This window comes from Balaenoptera musculus, chromosome 17 (genome assembly GCF_009873245.2).
Source record: "Balaenoptera musculus isolate JJ_BM4_2016_0621 chromosome 17, mBalMus1.pri.v3, whole genome shotgun sequence".
Classification (NCBI taxonomy): domain Eukaryota; kingdom Metazoa; phylum Chordata; class Mammalia; order Artiodactyla; family Balaenopteridae; genus Balaenoptera; species Balaenoptera musculus.
In genome coordinates, this window is record NC_045801.1 from 15,447,367 (window position 1) to 15,468,503 (window position 21,137).

At 41.3% G+C, this 21,137-nt stretch overlaps 1 protein-coding gene across 6 annotated transcripts in view; it reads right to left on the reverse strand.

Annotated features, from left to right (window-relative positions):
* The window catches only part of RNF139 (ring finger protein 139), a 33,097-nt gene that overhangs the window by 3,550 nt on the left and 8,410 nt on the right, over positions 1–21,137 (reverse strand). The window contains exons 2-3 of one of the 6 annotated variants that reach the window (XM_036830391.1): positions 15,538–15,913; positions 13,146–13,195 (exon numbers count right to left, since the gene is read on the reverse strand). In XM_036830391.1, the coding sequence (XP_036686286.1) occupies positions 13,164–13,195; positions 15,538–15,913 (408 nt within the window). In that variant the 3' untranslated portion in view covers positions 13,146–13,163. The other 5 variants (XR_005017033.1, XM_036830390.1, XR_005017032.1 and 2 more) reach the window with 5 other exon arrangements.

Genomic DNA, 21,137 nt, shown 5'->3' on the forward strand with positions numbered 1-21,137 from the left:
GTAATATTCCTCCCAACACACACACCAATGCTCCAGGTTTCTTTCCCAAACATACCCCTTCTTCTCTGCCATAATTATAGCTGTATTTACATTCTTCTCTTTGCCTGGCAGAACGGCCCCATCAACTTCCCAAATCCCTGACTGTTCAAATCCTACCCATCCTACAGACCCACTTTTTCTGATACTGACTGTTCCTTCAGCATATCTACAGAACTTGGCGAAACTCCTAATACTCATACACCACCTGATACTGAAGTTTGTAGTTATCTGAGTAGGTACCTACCCTATTATAGGGTCCTTGATAGCAAGCAAGGATCCTACCTTTTACATCTACAGATCCTGAAATATTTTGTAGAAAATAAAATAATTGGGGAAATGTTTCTGTTGAATTCTGTGTTCTATTTTTAAAGGCAACCATAAAATATAGCCCACTTGGAAATTGAAACCTATGAAAAGGTAAGACAAAGCTGAGAAATCAGACCTTGGAGTACAGAAAAAGTGACAAACTCCAAATTAAACATCCATCTATCCACCTGATTTCAGCATGCAACCAAGACCAACACTGCATAATACAATAGAGCCATTCCACAATCTACTGCAGTTAAAAGCAAGGGCCAAGTTCCTCCAAATGATGACTTTGCCCACAAACTTAAAATTTTATCCTGTGCCTATTTGTCAGGTCATTTGTGAAAAGGACAACAAAAGAAAACAATCACCTGGAAGATACATCAACCTCTGCGCAAGAACCACCCAATTCGCTGAACAAGTGGGCCACTAATAATCCTCCCAAAGAGCCCTTTCAACAGAAAATGGGCTTTTTTTTTGAGCAGGTTTAGAAACCCTTCCTGTGGAAGGTAACAGGAAATGGAATTTACTCAGCCACCATATGCCATATGTAATCTTACTTTCTCTACACAGAAAAACAAAAGTATTTTTTCCTGAAACAAAACTTAATCTCCTAAAATGCGTCAAAACAAAACCAAGATAACTTCAGTTCTATTATATGTTACTTTTTAAAAGGGAGAAAGTCAAGCAGGGACTGTAAATTATTTTTAACTTGCGATTCACAAAGTGGTACATTAATCTTTACCTGTGAATATTCATGAACTTTGCTGTAACTTATAACCAGATCTTTTTATTCTAATAGCTTTTTTTCCCCCTGAAGCTTATTTTTACACAGATTAAGGAATTATTTGGGTTTTAGAAATACTTCTGGACAAAAGAGAGTGTGATAGACAAATAATGTAGTGAGACTACAACCTCAAAGTTTGGATGTCTCCTAGCAAGTAACAATCTGATACTACTCTTTTTTTTTTTTTTTTTTAAAGTAAACACCCCTAAAGTTGATTTGTCTCCATTTAATCTTTTCTTAAAAATTAATTTATTTATTTGTTTTTATTTTTGGCTGCGTTGGGTCTTCGTTGCTGCGCGCGGGCTTTCTCTAGTTGCGGTGAGCGGGGGCTACTCTTCGTTGCAGTGCGCGGGCTTCTCATTGCAGTGGCTTCTCTTGTTGTGGAGCACGGGCTCTAGACGTGCAGGCTTTAGTAGTTGTGGCATGCGGGCTCAGTAGTTGTGGCTCACGGGCTCTAGAGTGCAGGGCTCAGTAGTTATGGCGCATGGGCTTAGGTGCTCCCTGGCATGTGGGATCTTCCCGGACCAGGGCTCGAACCCATGTTCCCTGCATTGGCAGGCAGATTCTTAACCACTGCGCCACCAGGGAAGCCCCTGATACTACTCTTTCTTGATTAAAATTACTCCCCAAGATTTAATAATGACCAAACATTTCAAGAATAGTATAAAATTATTTTAATTCCTACCCAAAGTTTATATGTACACGAGGTTCTTAAATTTTTCCTTTATACTCATGTTCCTGTGTATGGAATGTAGAATCTGCTCTCATTTCATAGGAAAAAAAGTCAACTTTTCAAGTCTCTCAAGTAATATTCCCTCTCATGGCCTTCGGGAAGTGTTGTCAATAATATCAAAGTTTCGTTGCATTTTCACAACTTCAGACATGCAACTCTTGATATTTAACCTGTAGGCCTAAGAAAATTAAGCCCCAGGACAGTTTCCTCATTAGGATTTAAGAGTGACCTGCAATAAGTAATCAAGGCTATATATAAATGCTACTTTATAAAGAAAAATCACCTTGGGACAGTGGCGCATAGAATTAACTGGAATCACAACTCAGGGATCCAATTCTCCAGCGATTAGAGAGCTTCACTAAAGTGCTCAAGGTAGGAAAAGCGGCAGGTATCAAAATCAATTCAGAGCTTTGACGATATACATGAACTCAATTCATGAAAGAGTTCAGGGCCTTTTCAATTTGGATTACCAAAAATGAGCAAACAAAACAAGCTGAAAACAAAAAACAAACCACCATGCATGTTACACAGCAAAGTGTTTAATTCTTTTATGTGTAAAGTCCATTCACACCCTTAACCTTTCTGGAAGTTGGGGACTAAAAATTAGAAGGAAATAAGACATAACTCCCCAGGTACCTTAAATACCTTTAATATAAAATCTAAAGCAAGCTGTGGAAAAACATTTCAATGCCTGACAGAATAAAGATGGAACAGTACAAAAATAAATGTTTTAACTACATTACTCCCAAGGGAACCCTATGCAATGAAATACAGAACAAAGTAAATAAAACATCTTGGGATGTCAGTCTGTAGGTGTACTTGACAAACTATAGCATAAAGAAAATTTTTCTATCAAACTCTTTAGGTTAAAAAAAGGGTATTCTAAGTTTCTTATTAGTAAGATAAATTTTGCTTTTTTTTTTTTTCTTTTCATTTTCTATCTTTTATTTATACTTTTTTTTTTAAAACATCTTTATTGAAGTACAATTGCCTTACAATGGTGTGTTAGCTTCTGCTTTATAACAAAGTTAATCAGTTATACATATACAATATGTTCCCATATCTCTTCCCTCTTGCATCTCCCTCCCTCCCACCCTCCCCATCCCACCCCTCTAGGTGGTCACAAAGCACCGAGTTGATCTCCCTGTGCTATGCGGCTGCTTCCCACTAGCTAGCTATTTTACATTTGGTAGTGTATATATGTCCATGACACTCTCTCACCCTGTCACATCTCACCCCACCCCCTCCCCATATCCTCAAGTCCATTCTCTAGTAGGTCTGTGTCTTTATTCCCATCTTGCCACTAGGTTTATCATGGCCTTTTTTTTTTTTTCCTTAGATTCCGTATATATGTGTTAGCATACTGTATTTGTTTTTCTCTTTCTGACTTACTTCACTCTGTATGACAGACTCTAACTCCATCCACCTCATTACAAATACCTCCATTTCATTTCTTTTTATGGCTGAGTAATATTCCATTGTATATATGTGCCACATCTTCTTTATCCATTCATCTGTCGATGGACATTTAGGTTGCTTCCATGTCCTGGCTATTGTAAATAGAGCTGCAATGAACATTTTGGTACATGACTCTTTTTGAACTATGGTTTTCTCAGGGTATATGCCCAGTAGTGGGATTGCTGGCTCATATGGTAGTTCTATTTGTAGTTTTTTAAGGAACCTCCATACTGTTCTCCATAGTGGCTGTATCAATTTACATTCCCACCAACAGTGCAAGAGTGTTCCCTTTCCTCCACACCCTCTCCAGCATTTATTGTTTCTAGATTTTTTGATGATGGCCATTCTGACCGGTGTGAGATGATATCTCATTGTAGTTTTGATTTGCATTTCTCTAATGATTAATGATGTTGAGCATTCTTTCATGTGTCTGTAGGCCATCTGTATATCTTCTTTGGAGAAATGTCTATTAGGGTCTTCTGCCCATTTTTGGATTGGGTTGTTCGTTTTTTTGTTATTGAGCTGCATGAGCTGCTTGTAAACCTTGGAGATTAATCCTTTGTCAGTTGCTTCATTTGCAAATATTTTCTCCCATTCTGATGGCTGTCTTTTGGTCTTGTTTATAGTTAGTTTCCTTTGCTGTGCAAAAGCTTTTAAGTTTCATTAGGTCCCATTTGTTTATTTGTGTTCTTATTTCCATTTCCCTGGGAGCTGGGTCAAAAAGAAGCTTGCTGTGATGTATGTCATAGAGTGTTCTGCCTATGTTTTCCTCTAAGAGTTTCATAGTGTCTGGCCTTACACTTAGGTCTTTAATCCATTTTGAGTTTATTTTTGTGCATAGTGTCAGGGAGTGTTCTAATTTCATACTTTTACATGTATCTGTCCAATTTTCCCAGCACCACTTATTGAAGAGGCTGTCTTTTCTCCACTGTATATGCTTGCCTCCTTTATCAAAGATAAGGTGACCATATGTGCGTGGGTTTATCTCTGGGCTTTCTATCCTGTTCCATTGATCTATATTTCTGTTTTTGTGCCAGTACCAAACTGTCTTGATTACTGTAGCTTTGTAATATAGTCTGAAGTCAGGGAGCCTGATTCCTCCAGCTCCATTTTTCGTTCTCAAGATTGCTTTGGCTATTCGGGGTCTTTTGTGTTTCCATACAAATTGTGAAATTTTTTGTTCTAGTTCTGTGAAAAATACCAGTGGTAGTTTGATAGGGATTGCATTGAATCTGTAGATTGCTTTGGGTAGTAGAGTCATTTTCGCAATGTTGATTCTTCCAATCCAGGAACATGGTATATCTCTCCATCTATTTGTATCATCTTTAATTTCTTTCATCAGTGTCTTATAATTTTCTGCATACAGGTCTTTTGTCTCCTTAGGTAGGTTTATTCCTAGATATTTTATTCTTTTTGTTGCAATGGTAAACGGGAGTGTTTTCTTAATTTCACTTTCAGATTTTTCGTCATTAGTGTATAGAAATGCAAGAGATTTCTGTGCATTAATTTTGTATCCTGCTACTTTACCAAATTCATTGATTAGCTCTAGTAGATTTCTGGTAGCATCTTTAGGATTCTCTATGTATAGTATCATGTCATCTGCAAACAGTGACAGCTTTACTTCTTCTTTCCCGATTTGGATTCCTTTTATTTCTTTGTCTTCTCTGATTGCTGTGGCTAACACTTCCAAAACTATGTTGAATAATAGTGGTGAGAGTGGGCAACCTTGTCTTGTTCCTGATCTTAGTGGAAATGGTTTCAGTTTTTCACCATTAAGGACAATGTTGGCTGTGGGTTTGTCATATATGGCCTTTATTATGTTGAGGAAAGTTCCCTCTATGCCTACTTTCTGCAGGGCTTTTATCATAAATGGGTGTTGAATTTTGTCGAAAGCTTTCTCTGCATCTATTGAGATGATCATATGGTTTTTCTCCTTCAGTTTGTTAATATGGTGTATCACATTGATTGATTTGCGTATATTGAAGAATCCTTGCATTCCTGGGATAAACCCCACTTGATCATGGTGTATGATCCTTTTAATGTGCTGTTGGATTCTGTTTGCTAGTATTTTGTTGAGGATTTTTGCATCTATGTTCATCAGTGATATTGGCCTGTAGTTTTCTTTCTTTGTGACATCTTTGTCTGGTTTTGGTATCAGGGTGATGGTGACCTCGTAGAATGAGTTTGGGAGTGTTCCTCCCTCTGCAATATTTTGGAAGAGTTTGAGAAGGATAGGTGTTAGCTCTTCTCTAAATGTTTGATAGAATTCACCTGTGAAGCCATCTGGTCCTGGGCTTTTGTTTGTTGGAAGGTTTTTAATCACAGTTTCAATTTCAGTGCTTGTGATTGGTCTGTTCATATTTTCTATTTCTTCCTGGTTCAGTCTCGGCAGTTTGTGCATTTCTAAGAATCTGTCCATTTCTTCCAGGTTGTCCATTTTATTGGCATAGAGTTGCTTGTAGTAATCTCTCATGATCTTTTGTATTTCTGCAGTGTCAGTGGTTACTTCTCCTTTTTCATTTCTAATTCTATTGATTTGAGTCTTCTCCCTTTTTCTCTTGATGAGTCTGGCTAATGGTTTATCAATTTTGTTTATCTTCTCAAAGAACCAGCTTTTAGTTTCATTGATTTTTGCTATTGTTTGCTTCATTTCTTTTTCATTTATTTCTGACCTGATCTTTATGATTTCTTTCCTTCTTCTAGCTTTGGGGTTTTTTTGTTCTTTATTCTCTAATTGCTTTAGGTGCAAGGTTAGGTTGTTTATTCGAGATGTTTCTTGTTTCTTGAGGTAGGCTTGTATTGCTATAAACTTCCCTCTTAGCACTGCTTTTGCTGCGTCCCATAGGTTTTGGGTCATCATATCTCCATTGTCATTTGTTTCTAGGTATTTTTTGATTTCCCCTTTGATTTCTTCAGTGATCACTTTGTTATTAAGTAGTGTATTGTGTAGCCTCCATGTGTTTGTATTTTTTACACATCTTTTCCTGTAATTGATATCTAGTCTCATAGCGTTGTGGTCGGAAAAGATACTTGATACGATTTCAATTTTCTTAAATTTACCAAGGCTTGATTTGTGACCCAAGATATGATCTATCCTGGAGAATGTTCCATGAGCACTTGAGAAAAATGTGTATTCTGTTGTTTTTGGGTGGAATGTCCTATAAATATCAATTAAGTCCATCTTGTTTAATGTATCATTTAAAGCTTGTGTTTCCTTATTTATTTTCATTTTGGATGATCTGTCCATTGGTGAAAGTGGGGTGTTAAAGTCCTCTACTATGATTGTGTTGCTGTCGATTTCCCCTTTTATGGCTGTTAGTATTTGCCTTATGTATTGAGGTGCTCCTATGTTGGGTGCATAAATATTTACAATTGTTATACCTTCCTCTTGGATCGATCCCTTGATCATTATATAGTGTCCTTCTTTGTCTCTTATAATATTCTTTATATTAAAGTCTATTTTGTCTGATATGAGAATTGCTACTCCAGCTTTCTTTTGATTTCCATTTGCATGGAATATCTTTTTCCATCCCCTCACTTTCAGTCTGTATGTGTTTCTAGGTCTGAAGTGGGTCTCTTGTAGACAGCATATATATGGGTCTTGTTTTTGTATCCATTCAGCCAGTCTGTGTCTTTTGGTGGGAGCATTTAATCCATTTACATTCAAGGTAATTATCGATATGTATGTTCCTATTCCCATTTTCTTAAACGTTTTGGGTTTGTTATTGTAGGTGTTTTCCTTCTCTTGTGTTTCTTGCCTAGAGAAGTTCCTTTAGCATTTGTTGTAAAGCTGGTTTGGTGGTGCTGAACTCTCTCAGCTTTTGCTTGTCTGTAAAGGTTTTAATTTCTCCATCACATCTGAATGAAATCCTTGCTGGGTAGAGTAATCTTGGTTGTAGGTTTTTCTCCTTCATCACTTTAAGTATATCCTGCCACTCCCTTCTGGCTTGCAGAGTTTCTGCTGAAAGATCAGATGTTAACCTTATGGGGATTCCCTTGTGTGTTATTTGTTGTTTTTCCCTTGCTGCTTTTAGTATGTTTTCTTTATAGTTAATTTTTGACAGTTTGATTAATATGTGTCTTGGCGTGTTTCTCCTTGGGTTTATCCTGTATGGCACTCTCTGTGCTTCCTGGACTTGATTAACTATTTCCTTTCCCATATTAGGGAAGTTTTCAACTATAATCTCTTCAAATATTTTCTCAGTCCCTTTCTTTTTCTCTTCTTCTTCTGGGAGCCCTATAATTCGAATGTTGGTGCGTTTAATGTTGTCCCAGAGGTCTCTGAGACTGTCCTCAGTTCTTTTCATTCTTTTTTCTTTATCCTCCTCTGCAGTAGTTATTTCCACCATTTTATCTTCCAGGTCACTTATCCTTTCTTCTGCCTCAGTTATTCTGCTATTGATCCCATCTAGAGTATTTTTAATTTCATTTATTGTGTTTTTCATCGTTGCTTGGTTCCTCTTTAGTTCTTCTACATCTTTGTTAAATGTTTCTTGCATTTTGTCTATTCTATTTCCAAGATTTTGGATCATCCTTACTATCATTATTTTGAATTCTTTTTCAGGTAGACTACCTATTTCCTCTTCGTTTGTTAGGTCTGGTGTGTTTTGACCCTGCTCCTTCATCTGCTGTGTGTTTTTCTGTCGTCTCATTTTGCTTATCTTACTGTGTTTGGGGTCTCCTTATCACAGGCTGCAGGTTTGTAGTTCCTGTTGTTTTTGGTATCTGTCCCCAGTGGCTAAGGTTGGTTCAGTGGGTTGTGTAGGCTTCCTGGTGGAGGGGACTAGTGCCTGTGTTCTGTTGGATGAGGTTGGATCTTGTCTTTCTGGTAGGCACGTCCACGTCTGGTGGTGTGTTTTGGGGTGTCTGTGGCCTTATGATTTTAGGCAGCCTCTCTGCTAATGGATGGGGCTGTGTTCCTGTCTTGCTAGTTGTTTGGCATAGGGTGTCCAGCACTGTAGCTTGCTGGTCGTTGAGTGAAGCTGGGTCTTGATGTTGAGATGGAGATCTCTGAGAGATTTTCGCCGTTTGGTATTACGTGGAGCTGGGAGGTCTCTTGTGGACCAGTGTCCTGAAGTTGGCTCTCCCACCTCAGAGGCACAGCCCTGATGCCTGGCTGGAGCACCAAGAGCCTTTCATCCACACAGCTCAGAATATAGGGGAGAAAAAAATAGAAAGACAGAAAGAGGATAAAATAAAATAAAATAAAGGTATTATAATAAAAAATAAGAAAAAAATTATTAAGAAAAAAATTTATTAAGAAAAAATATTTTAATTTTTTAAAATAAAAAATATGAAAAAACGTATTAAAATTTTTTTTAATTTCTAAAAATAGAAAATACGGAAAAAATTAAGAAAACATATATTAGGAAAAAAAAATTTTAAGTAAAAAAAAAAAAAAAAAATGGACAGACCTAACCCTAGGACTAATGGTGAAAGCAAAGCTATACAGACAAAATCTCCCCCAGAAGCATACACATATACACTCACAAAAAAAGGAAAAGGGGAAAAATTAATATATCCTGCTCCTAACGTCCACCTCTTGAATTTGGGATGATTCGTTGTCTATTCAGGTATTCAACAGATGCAGGCACATCAAGTTGTTTGTGGAGCTTTAATCCGCTGCTTCTGAGGCTGCTGGGAGAGATTTCCCTTTCTCTTCTTTGTTCGTACAGCTCCCGGGGTTCAGCTTTGGATTTGGACCTGCCTCTGCATGTACGTCACCTGAGGGCATCCGTTCCCCACCCAGACAGAACGAGGTTAAAGGAGCAGCTGCTTCGGGGGCTCTGGCTCACCCAGGCCACGGGGAGGGAGCAGTACGGAGGAGGCGGGGCGAGCCTGCGGCGTCAGAGGCCGGCGTGACGTTGCAGCAGCCTGAGGCGCCGTGCGTTCTCCCGGGGAAGTTGTCCCTGGATCACGGGACCCTGGCAGTGGCGAGCTGCACCGGCTCCCAGGAGGGGCAGCGTGGAGCGTGACCTGCGCTCTCACACAGGCTTCTTGTTGGCGGCAGCAGCAGCCCTAGGGTCTCCTACCAGTCTCTGGGGTCCGCGCTGTTAGCCGCGGCTCGCGCCCGCCTCTGGAGTTCGTCTACGCAGCGCTCTGAATCCCCTCTCCTTGCGCGCCGTGAAACAAAGAGGCAAGAAAAAGTCTCTTGCCTCTTCGGCGGCTGCAGACCTCCTCTCGGGCTCCCTCCCGGCTAGCTGCGGCGCGCCAACCCCTTCAGGCTGTGTTCACGCCGCCAGCCCCAGTCCTCTCCCTGCGATCTGACAGAAGCCCGCGCCTCGGCTCCCAGCCCCCGCCCGCCCCGGCGGGTGAGCAGACAAGCCTCTCGGGCTGGTGAGTGCTGGTCGGCGCCGAGCCTCCGTGCGGGAATCTCTCCGCTTTGCCCTCCGCACCCCTGTGGCTGCGCTCTCCTCCGCGGCTCCGAAGCTCCCCCCTCTGCCACCTGCAGTCTCTGCCCACGAAGGGGCTTCCTAGTGCCTGGAAACCTTTCCTCCTTCACGGCTCCCTCCCACTGGCGCAGGTCCCATCCCTATTCTTTTGTCTCTGTTATTTCTGTTTTCTTTTGCCCTACCCAAGTACGTGGGGATTTTCTTGCCTTTTGGGAGGTCTGACGTCTTCTGCCAGCGTTCAGTGGGTGTTCTGTAGGAGCAGTTCCACGTGTGGATGTATTTCTACTGTATCTGTGGGAAGGAAGGTGATCTCCGCATCTTACTCTTCCGCCATCTTGCCCCCTCTCGACCAAATTTTGCTTTTTTGCTTTTGAAATTTTTAACAACTATGTGTTTATTAAAAAGAAACATATGAACATGATTTTTTTTAAAAGTTCAACTCTATAGGTATTAAAAGTTAACCGAGTTTTGCATAAATAAACACACATTCATGGATAAATACTTGTTTTTGCTTTTTACCCAAAGGAGATCTCATTATAATAGTGGAGTTTTTTAACCTTTTCTAAAAATTACATTTCTGATTCCTCATCAAAGAGGGCACCTTTCGATTTACTGACCATTCATGTTTCTTCCTCTGTGAATTGCCAGTTTATCTTTTGCTCATTTATTTACGGAGTTGTTTTTACTTATTGAATTGTAGTCATTTAAAAAATACTCTGACTACAGATTCTTTGTAGTTATCTGTAATGCAAATATCTTCTCCAGATGTGTGGCCGCTCTTTTCACTTTCTGATGCCGGCTTTTGATTAACAGAGGTTTTTAATTTTAATATCATTGAACTTATCAATCCTTATTTAATACATTTGCTTTCACATATTTCTAAAGAACTTTTCCCTTACTCTAACGCTAAAAAAAAAATTCTATATTTTCTTCTAAAACTTTTAAAGTTCTGCTTTTCACATTTAGATATTAATCCACTTAGAACTATTTATATATATATATTTTACAAATGTATTTATTTATTTATTTAGGCTGTGTTGGGTCTTTGTTGCTGCGCGCGGGCTTTCTCTAGTTGCGGTGAGCAGGGGCTACTCTTCGTTGCGGTCCACAGGCTTCTCATTGCGGTGGCTTCTCTTGTTGCAAAGCACGGGCTCTAGGTGCGGGGGCTTCAGTAGGTGTGTCACAGGCTCTAGAGCGCAGGCTCAGTAGCTGTGGCGCACGGGCTTAGTTGCTCCGTGGCATGTGGGATCTTCCCGGACCAGGGCTCAAACCCGTGTCCCCTGCACTGGCAGGCGGATTCTTAACCACTGCGCCACCAGGGAAGTCCGAACTATTTATATACTGATGTGAGGTAGGGATCCAGTATAATTTTTTCCACATGAATAACTAAATAACCACTAATTGAATAGTCTGTATTTACCTCAATGTATTGTATACTTCCAATTCTACCTCTGAAACACATCAAGTTTCTCTACATACATGGGTGGTCTGTTTCTGGGCTTTCTATTCTGTGCTATTTGCTGGTCTATTTGTCCACCTCAGTAGTTCTCAACCAGGATCAGTTTGCACACCCTCCCTTCCCCTCCAGTCGTCTGGCCACAATCCCCACGCCCCCACCAAAGAACTATCCCATCCAAAATGTCAACGGTATCTCTGCTGAGAACCCCTAGGCTATCCCAATGCAGTCATAATTACTACTGCTTCACTTTGCTTTTACACTTCACAGGTTTTCTGAGTTCTTTCTACAGCACCAAAAATAACTATCTCATGTTTTTCAACAATTTCATTGCATGGCTGAAACTGATAATATTGTACAATGAACAGATTCTCTTTAAATAGACATTTAGATTAACAATTTGTTTTTGTTTTGTTATTACCAACAATGCTTCAATGAATATCCTTGCCAACAGTTTCTGCACAACTATATCTTCAGGCCAAGTTCTTAGAACTGGAATTGTGAGTCAAAAGGTATACGATGAATTTTAGTTGATAGCACCAAATGGCTTTACATAAAAATAACACCTTACAAAAATTGTTTAACTTCATCTATCTCCCCGTACCAAACTAGTTTTTATTCAAACTTTGAATTCTTCACCAATCTCATAAGTGAAATTTTGTTTTAACTGCATTTGTTAAATTATAAATGAGGCTGAGTAATTTTTGCTTTGCTTACTGACCATGTGCATTTCATTTACTGTGAAATGCTTATCCTGGGCCCATTTTTCTCTGGGAGTATAAGTTTTTCTTATTGACAGAGTAAAACTTTTATTAGTACTTCAACTAAATATGACGCAAATATTTTCCCCTTAATGCGTCATTTTTAAGAATCTTTGTAAAAAAAGAATTTTTTCAAAAAGAAGTTTTTCATTTTTATGTACTCAAATTTATCAACTTCTCCCTTGTAACTTCTGGATTTTCTTTTATGTTTAGAAAGGACTTTCCACTTCAATGAATTGTCATTATATGAGTAATACTATTAAAACAAACTCCTATGCTTGCATTTTCTGCCTTGGATTTAGACTTGTTAATTCAGCATTACGCTGCACTGGGCTGCATTTCATTCAGCATTGAACACCTCCTAAGAAGAGCTTAATAGTCTTAAATATGATCTTATTTGGATCTCCAAATGAGATGCTTTATATTCTGACTTGCTGAAATTCTCTTATTAGTTTGATACCAAATAAAAGTATAGTAGTAATACTTTTTTGTAGGGGTAGGAGAGTAAATTCTTCAGACACTAAATAAAACTGGATGCAGAATAGATTTCCATGTTTACAATTCCATTTTAAGGAAAAAGGTGAGAGTGACAAATTTTGAGATTTATATACAGTAGCACAGAGAGGTCTACAATTATTAAAAAACTAACCAGGTAGAACAATTGATTTCAACCATCCTTTGGTATCTTTTACACACAAACCTGTCACTTTCAATAATAAATAAGATGCTTCATCGAATGGTCCTCAAATACTTAAGACATTTGTTTTTATTCAGGATGAAATGTTTTACCACCAAAACCAGTTTTTAACAATTTTATCATTCTTACAAGTGTCATAAATTAGCATAATTACACTGCCATAATGTGAGGAGCAGTCAAATGATAGATTTGGAAAATATTTTGTATATCTCATAAAGTCTGACCCAGAGAATACTCTGGGATCAAAATTTTCAAATAAACAGCACCAACATTTTGCTGATGACTTCCAAAAACTGAAATATCTGTAACACAGTATGGTCTTAATTGAAGTATTAAAAAAATTTTTTAAAGCTACCATGTTTACCAGTAGCTAACAATTAAATGGCCCTTACTAGGTTCCAGGTACTGTTACAAGAACTTATGTCCTTAACACGCTATAAGAGAGAGACACCATTATGATCCATCTTTAAAAAGGTACCGATAAGAAAAGGGAGGCACAGAGCACGTGTAACTTGCCTGAGGTCACATTCTTCTTTAACCTCTCAAATGCAAACTTCCATGATTTACTACAAAAATAAGAAGCATGGATATAGTACAAGGAAAACACCAGATTACTTTATTCAGTGTTCTTAAACTACAAAAGATTTAATTAAAGAAAATACTCCTTTAAAGCTCCCTAGCCTGAAGCTCAACTCTGAGCACACTGCATTAAAGCACCTGGTCCCCAAGGGGCTCTCAGAGGCTCTGTAGTTACATGCCAGAAGAACACTCAAGACAGTGGCTACACTACTGGCAGAATGAGTATGTGAATCCTCTCAAACCCAGTTTTGTTTTGGTTTCTTTTTTCCAGCTCCTCCACCATGGCCTCCTCCCTCCTCTCAAAGCAGAAGTGGGGAAAGCCCCTCCTACCACCCTCAAGTCCATGTTACAATACATTTGGTTATTTAGTGCCCAAAACAACACTTGGTAATCCCAAATTTCACAAAGTTCCCTAGAGCCTCTGCTCTCTCTCTAGCAAACTCTCTCTTCTCCTGTGGGGTTCAGGAATAGAAATGATCAGTGTTCTCCATTTCTCAGTCTCCCCAACCCAGGAATCAGCACAGGTCTTGACTGCACGCATGTCATCAATTAATGTGGAGAGGCACGGCGGGGAGGGGTTGGGAGTCTCAGGATCAGCTGGGACCACCTTTCTATAATGAGACAAGCAACTGCCTGTTAATTTATGATCATGATGAGTGACTTCTAACTGGCAGGAATAAAATGCTTTCCCAACAGGTCCCCATTCTTATTAATTTCATTGTAACATTATTTAACTAACCTCACTTGTATTCCCTGACTATCAGAATTAAACAAAATATGTTAAGTACAAAACATTAAAGCTAGCTAATGTTCTTTTTTTATTGTGGTATAATCAATAGATAACATTATATTAGTTTCAGCTGTACAACATAATGATTCGCTATTCCTATACATTGGAAATCACACAGCTCCATTTTTGCCACAAATATGAGGGCATTACATTTTGCAGTGGTAAGCAGGACGGCTGGGATTAAGTAGCTGGTGGGTTACTGAGAAGTCTTGTGCTAAAGAACATCACGTTCACATCTGTTATTTTTAAGATCTAGCATATGATCATTATTATAGCATTCTGTATCTGGATTGCAGCTGTACTGAGGAGGAAGATGAACCATGCCTGATGTCAGAAGATTGTTAAGCCTAGGTGCTGGCAACCAATTACTTGCTGTGTATCAAAAGCAAAACACTTAAGCTCTATCTCTCAGTTTCCTCATTTGTAAAATGAGAATACCACCACCCACCCTCCTTTGAGGGATTTTTGAACGTTAGGTTAGATAATACCAGTGAAAAGGCACTGCAAAAGTAAAGTACCAAACAAATGTAAAGTGTTGTCATAAACAAAACTTAACATTACCACTTTTTTAAAAAGTAGAAATAAAGCAGCAACAGATGGCTCCTAATTCAGAAAGGCTTGGTAAGGATCTCACCATCAGCTCGTCCTCAGCAACACTTCAAAAGCACAGCCTCACTAACTAACACAAGAATTACCTCATCAACAAAATTTGCCACGTTTCAATTACTCAAAAACTTCTTTTAAGCGTAAATGCTCCTCACTCTGGTAATGCAAGTGAAAATGGGGAGTGAAGTATAAGATGCTTTTAACACTCCATTCATATGCAACGAAGACACTGATTTTCAAGTCTTATCACTTCCTAGCCACGTTTTTATAACCGTTCTCAATACCTTCTTTTCTATTCACGGAAAATTTTAGGACTCGTTATAAGTATCGCCTTCTTCATGAGGATTTTTGTAACAGTTTCAAGGTCTGACATTCTCTTTCGTTTGGATGTCATTTAAATGACAACATACGAGTACTCTGCATTTTGGAAAGGGGGAAACTGAGGCCCAGGCCTCGGCACAACGAGCCCAAGGTCACACACGACGAGGTCAAAACGTAAGCAGAGTTGCTGTTTTTCCAAGGCTGTCGCATAGAACGCGGTAAGCCAGTACTCATTCCCCTAGAGAAACAGCAGGCACAGAGCCGCATGCTCACACCTCGCTGCTTTCTCCCCGCCCTCGCTCAGAGGCAAAAATGAACAGGAGGCTGACTCGCAGGGAGGACCGCTCCGCTGTCAACTCTGAGACAAGTGTCATCTCCTCCTCCCGCCCGGCCCGCAAAGACGCCCCCGGGGGGGAAACGAAACTAGCGCACACACACACACACCACCGCCTGCGCGCGCGGCTGCCCTCTCCCTCTTGCACGTCTCAGCCCGCGAAACTAGTACACACACACACACACACACCCCACGGCCTGCGCTCGGCTGCCCTCTCCTTTCTGCACGTCTCGGCCAGCGGAGCCGTCCCCGGACGCAGGCTACCCCGTCCCCCTCACCAAGGAGCCGGAGTAAGATCTGGAGCCCGATGCAGAACCGGCTTTGGCTGGAATCGTAGTAGGAGTTGAAGATGGCGTCGATGATGTAGAGGCAGGGCACCCGGAGCGCCACTTCGAGCGCCGCCCAGACCTGCTGATGGGCCATCCGCACCTGCTGCTGCGGGGGCCCCACCGCCGCCATGAGCCGCTGCCACACCGGGGCTGGGCGGGCCGGGCAGGGCCGCGTGGGGCAGGGTGCGGGACGGTGGCCGGGGGCGGAGGCGAAGGCGGGCGACTCCGCCCCCGCCCTCCCTCCTCTCGTGTTTCTCTCACGGCCCACCCCGCCGCCCGCTCGCGTCTCTCGAGCTGGAGCAGGCGGCGGAGGCGGCAGCGGCGGCTCCCGGGAGGCCTGTGGGTGTCGGTGTTTCCGGCCGGCTATGGTCTGGCTCCTCCTCCCTCCACCGCCTCCCCCGCCCGCGGAGCCACCATCTTGACCTCGCCCGCCCGCCTCTGCAGTTGCTGCTGTTGCCAGGCCCGGAGGCTGCGCCCGCGGTCACGCGAGACCGCGGAAGCCGCGCGCCGACGCCCGCGTCATAATACGGCGCTAGGGGCGCGCCCCTCGCGGTCACCACGCTCGGCGTAGCAGACGTCCCTATCGTTGCCATGGTTTCCGCCCATCTCCGGGGCCGGAGCCGCCTTTGCTGCTTTTGGCGCCACCCAGTGGCGCAGGCGCTGTTGGGCAGCCGCGCCCTCCAGCCTCGGGGTGGGCGCCTTACCCGCAAAGGCGTTGGCGCCGTGAGGCAGTCACTGCTTCCTCGGGAGGGAATTATTAGCTGCTTTATTAGAGCCCATTAAACGTCCCATAAACATGATTCAGAACTGCTTGGCAGGAGGAGAGCCAAAGGGCGCCGCCTGCCAGAGCTACTCCACCCCACCGGGAAGCCGGGTCTGAGCGGCCGACCCTCCGGGTAAGATGCTACAAGGCCGCCTGTCGGAGGCGTCGCTGCCTGCGGTGTATGGAGCGGCCGCCCTTCGTGGTATTGGGTTGGGAGTGGTAGGCGCTACCGAGAAAAACATCCCTCTCATCTCTTTGCACATCATCCTTTCTATCTCCTACCCGATTAGGCAGAACTGCGGACCGTGGTCGGCCACATTATACTAATGTCAAGGGCAAGAACACTTTTTTTGGTTTTTTATTTATTTTTGGCTGCGTTGGGTCTTTGTTGCTGCACGGGGGCTTTCTCTAGTTGCAGCGAGCCGGGGCTGCTCTTCATTGTGATGCGCAGGCTTCTCACTGCAGTGACTTCTCTTGTTGCGGAGCATGGGCTCTAGGTGTGCAGGCTTCAGTAGTTCTGGCATGCAGGCTCAGTAGTTATAGCTTGCGGGCTCTAGAGTGCAGGCTCAGTAGTTGTGGCGCACGGGCTTAGTTGCTCCGCGGCATGTGGGATCTTCCCGGACCAGGGCTCCAACCAGTGTCCCCTGCACTGGCAGGGGAATTCTTAACCACTGGGTAACCAGGGAAGTACCAAGAACTCATTACTAATGTGACTTAAGGGCAAGAACTCTGACCTCTGTCTTTGTTTCTAATCTTTGAGGTAAGAACACCCAGGCAGTGCCTTCTTTCCTTCTCAGGGCAGAAGAGGTCATACTTTTTTGTTTTTGTAGAGGATCAGAACATGCCACCCCAAAATATGTTACTTTGACATGATTATTTTGAGCTGAAGACAGTTGAGAAACAGCAGGAACAAACAAAAAGCTCTCCACCTCAACACTTCCCTCCTTCCCATTTGCCTAAAAATAGGCCATAAATTTCTATTGGTAAAGGTGTCTCCCTCCCCCTTACCAAGAAGAGGACAACTCTTAGACTCAATCACTGGCAAAGCTTATTAAGCTCATCCTTATTATCCGTTAGTTTCCCCCCATACACTTACCTTCCCACAGTCTGCCACCCCTAAAAGCCTAAATCCCTTTTCCTTTATCACTTCTCTACAATGCATTGTTCTTTGTTCCGATGCTATATAAGCCCCAAATTGTAGCCACCTCTGTGAGTTATTCAACACTTAGTTTCTCCCAGACGTACGTGCATGGCATGAGTTAATAAACTCTTGTGTTTCTCTTCTTAATCTTTATTTTATTGGTTTAATTTCCAGGGCCCCAGCCACAGAACCTAGGAAGGAAAAGATTTTTGTCCCTCCCCTACACTTTCTTGCCTATCCATGTTTTAACAGTTTCTAATCTTAATTTGATGCACAAATTTTATTAGTATAAGAATTTCTCATTAAAACTAACTTCCACCTTGGGCCCAGAACTTTCAGGAGTGGTGGCACAGTTAGCTTACATATGACTTCAAGCATGTCTCTTTAAACTCACTAGGTCTCACTCTCTCCATCTATAAAATGAAGGTTTGAATAAGATCCTGGCAAGTACTTTAAAATACTACCTTAAATCTAAATTTACATTAATGAGGTAGTTTTTAGAATGCTTTTAGGGATTTTTAAGATAAAAGATAAGCTTTCAAAGAAATAGCTGCAGTTCACTGAATCTAATCTCTTTGGCTTCTGCATTGATTTCAATGTTGCACAACTCAGGTATATATTAAATTGAGTCTACCCAGAACAGTATGTGGGGTGGCTGTGTGTGTGTGTGTATTCATAAATTACCTATGTTCAAAAATAACAATCTGTTCATTTGGCTTTAATGGTTCAGAAGGCTTTTAGTAGCTCTAAAAAGCCTTTAGATGTAGAATGTGTAAAAACTACTTTCAATTTTCGGTTGATACTTACATCAGCCAAGTCTTTGTTACGCGCAACAGGAACTGATTCTGGGCTATCTTAAGCAAAAAGGGAATTTATTAAAGAATTATTTTAATTATTCTTCAGGATTTCAAGTTCCAAGAGTGGCTATGCAATTGGTCAAGCTTATTGGACCATGTATCTGTACCCAAGCTGTACCAGAGGGCAGGTACAAGCAGCTTCCTTAGTGGGAGAAAGCAGCAGGAAACAAGCACTTAGAATTACCCACCCCAGCCCTCCCTGCCAATGTATTATGTACTTCCTTCAAACGGAAGGTGGGGATGCTGGAAGAAGGGTAGGTATTGATAGCCACAAAAAGGATAAATACATACCATAACTTTATCTCAGACCTTGGGAACTACTTGGAAAATAATCTCTGATCCTAAATTACTTTATAGTTTTTCTCATTCATTAAAGTAAATTTCAGATATGCTCATGGAAATTCAGCTATTTGAATTTTCTGGTTTTGTAAATGCCAAATGAATAGGAAGATTCTGTTGTTGTTTAGTTAACAAAGGAAACATGAGAGAATATAGTGGCATTTGGAGTCAACGTTGAGTACATACTGACTGACTTTGGTTCATTCATTCATTCATTCATTCAACATTTACTGAGCACTTTCTATATGCCTGGCAGTATGCTTACCCACTTCTGCTTCTCACTAGTTCTCTGTCTCTAGACAATGTACTTAAGCTCTAATCTTCAGTATCCTCATCTGGGAAAAAGAGAAAAAAAGGTTAATAATGTCAGATAAGATACAAAACATATAACATGTATTATCCAATTTAATCCTCCACAACCCTGTCCAAGGACACAGGCAATTAAGAGTGGCAGGATTCTAACTCACACTTTTCAGATTCCACAGCCTAAGGTCTTATCCTCTGCAAGTAATTGCTCATGCTTGTTACACAAATTAAAACAATATGTTTTAAGTACTTAGTATGGTATATGGTAAACAGATTATAGGAGAAATACTCATTGGAACCCCTATGATACTAACACAATACTGTGTTAGTACTGTGAAGATACTGTTTATTAGTTTGGGTTGTTATATGTGATAACCATTCAGTAGTACTGAATTTATATTAGGATATAAATATATGATAGGCTCAAATATGTTAGTCATCTAAGGTGATGGTTAAGAATAATCTGAGGGATTAGATACTGCTGAGAGGAAGAGTACAAGTAATACTAAGTTAAAAACATCTGTCAAGGCAGGGAACCTAGAGGAGATGTATATAGTATCCCTCTGACAGACGGGAAATATAGGATCCTTCACCCTGGACGGGATCCTGTCATCCAGGCTTCTGATAATCACTTCTCGTTTCATAGCTACACCCAAATGAGTAGAACAAAAGCTTCAAGGTGAAAGATGCAATATTGCAAAGATGTCAGTTTTACTTTATAGGTTCAATGTAATTCCTCCCCCCAAAAAAATCTCAGCAGGATTTGTTTTCAAAAAATTGACAAGCTGATTTTAAAATCCGTAAGAAAATGCAAAAGGTCAAGAATAACTAATGCAATCTTAAAGAACAAAGTTGAATGATTTACAGTATCATATCAGGACCTATTCTAAGGCTCTAATTTAGACAAGATGGTATTGGTGGTACATGGATAGAAAAACTGACCCATGGAACAGAAGAGAAAGTCTAGAAATAGCCCCACGCATATACAATCACCTGATTTATCATAAAAGTGACACTACAGTGCAGTGGAAAAAGGATGATTTTTTAAAAACAGCACTATAATGGGACTCTATGGATACTACCTAAGGACAGCATATAACTTAATGGTGAAACACAGTAGAGGCATTCTCCCTAAAATTAGGAACAATTTAACATTGTATTAGAGGTGAGGGGGTGGGAATAGAGCAAGTTAAAAAGCCAGAAGCTTTCCTTTTAAATCAAGACTTAGCTGTTTTTCTTGAATGAATGCTGTTCCTTAGATTGTCGCAAGCCTTTAGTTTCTAGAATTCTGAAAAGGTTGATTTTGACAATTTTTGCCAGTGTTCTCATTGCTTTTTATGGAAGAGCCAGTTTTTAGAGGTCCTTATTCTGCCATTTTGGAAGTTGCCCATTTTACTCCTGATATTGGGTAGGAAAGTATCAAAGAGACACCCTAGTGGATGCATTGAGTGTGAAATATATTCCTTTCTGCCCTCATTGTCAGTAACTCCACTTCCTCCTGATCAGATTCAATTACTCCAACCAGGATGGTGATTCTTTCTTGTCTGCTGGTCTCTTGGCACAAGGAGCCTAAAAGTACTGGGAAACCTCAGTAGGTTAAAGTTTAATGGATCTATTAACTGTGTCTCCTGATGAAACAGTTCCCCTGATAGGAGCCAGCCCCCTAGAGCAGGGGTCCCCAACCCCCGGGCCTATTAGTAACCGGGCCACACAGCAGGAGGTGAGCGGCTGGCGAGGGAGCAAGTGTCATCTGCCGCTCCCCATCGCTCCCCATCGCTCGCATTACTGCCTGAACCATCCCCCCAGTCCGTGGGAAAACTGTCTTCCACGAAACCGGTCCCTGGTGCCCGAAAAGGCTGGGGAGCGCTGCTCTAGAGCAGAGCTGTGGGGACGGGAAACACATGGATCAGTGGAGACAGAAAGCGGGTGTATTAATTTCCTGCTGCTGCTGTGACAAATCACCACAAACTTCGTGGTTTAAAACAACACATTTATTCTCTTAAATTACGGCCATCAGAAATCTAAAATCAAGGTGTCAACAAGGCTGTGTTTCTCCTGAAGGCTTTGGGAGAGAATCCGTTTGCCTTTTTCAATTTCTGGAGGCTGCCTACATTCCTTGGCTCATGGTCCCTTCCTTACATCA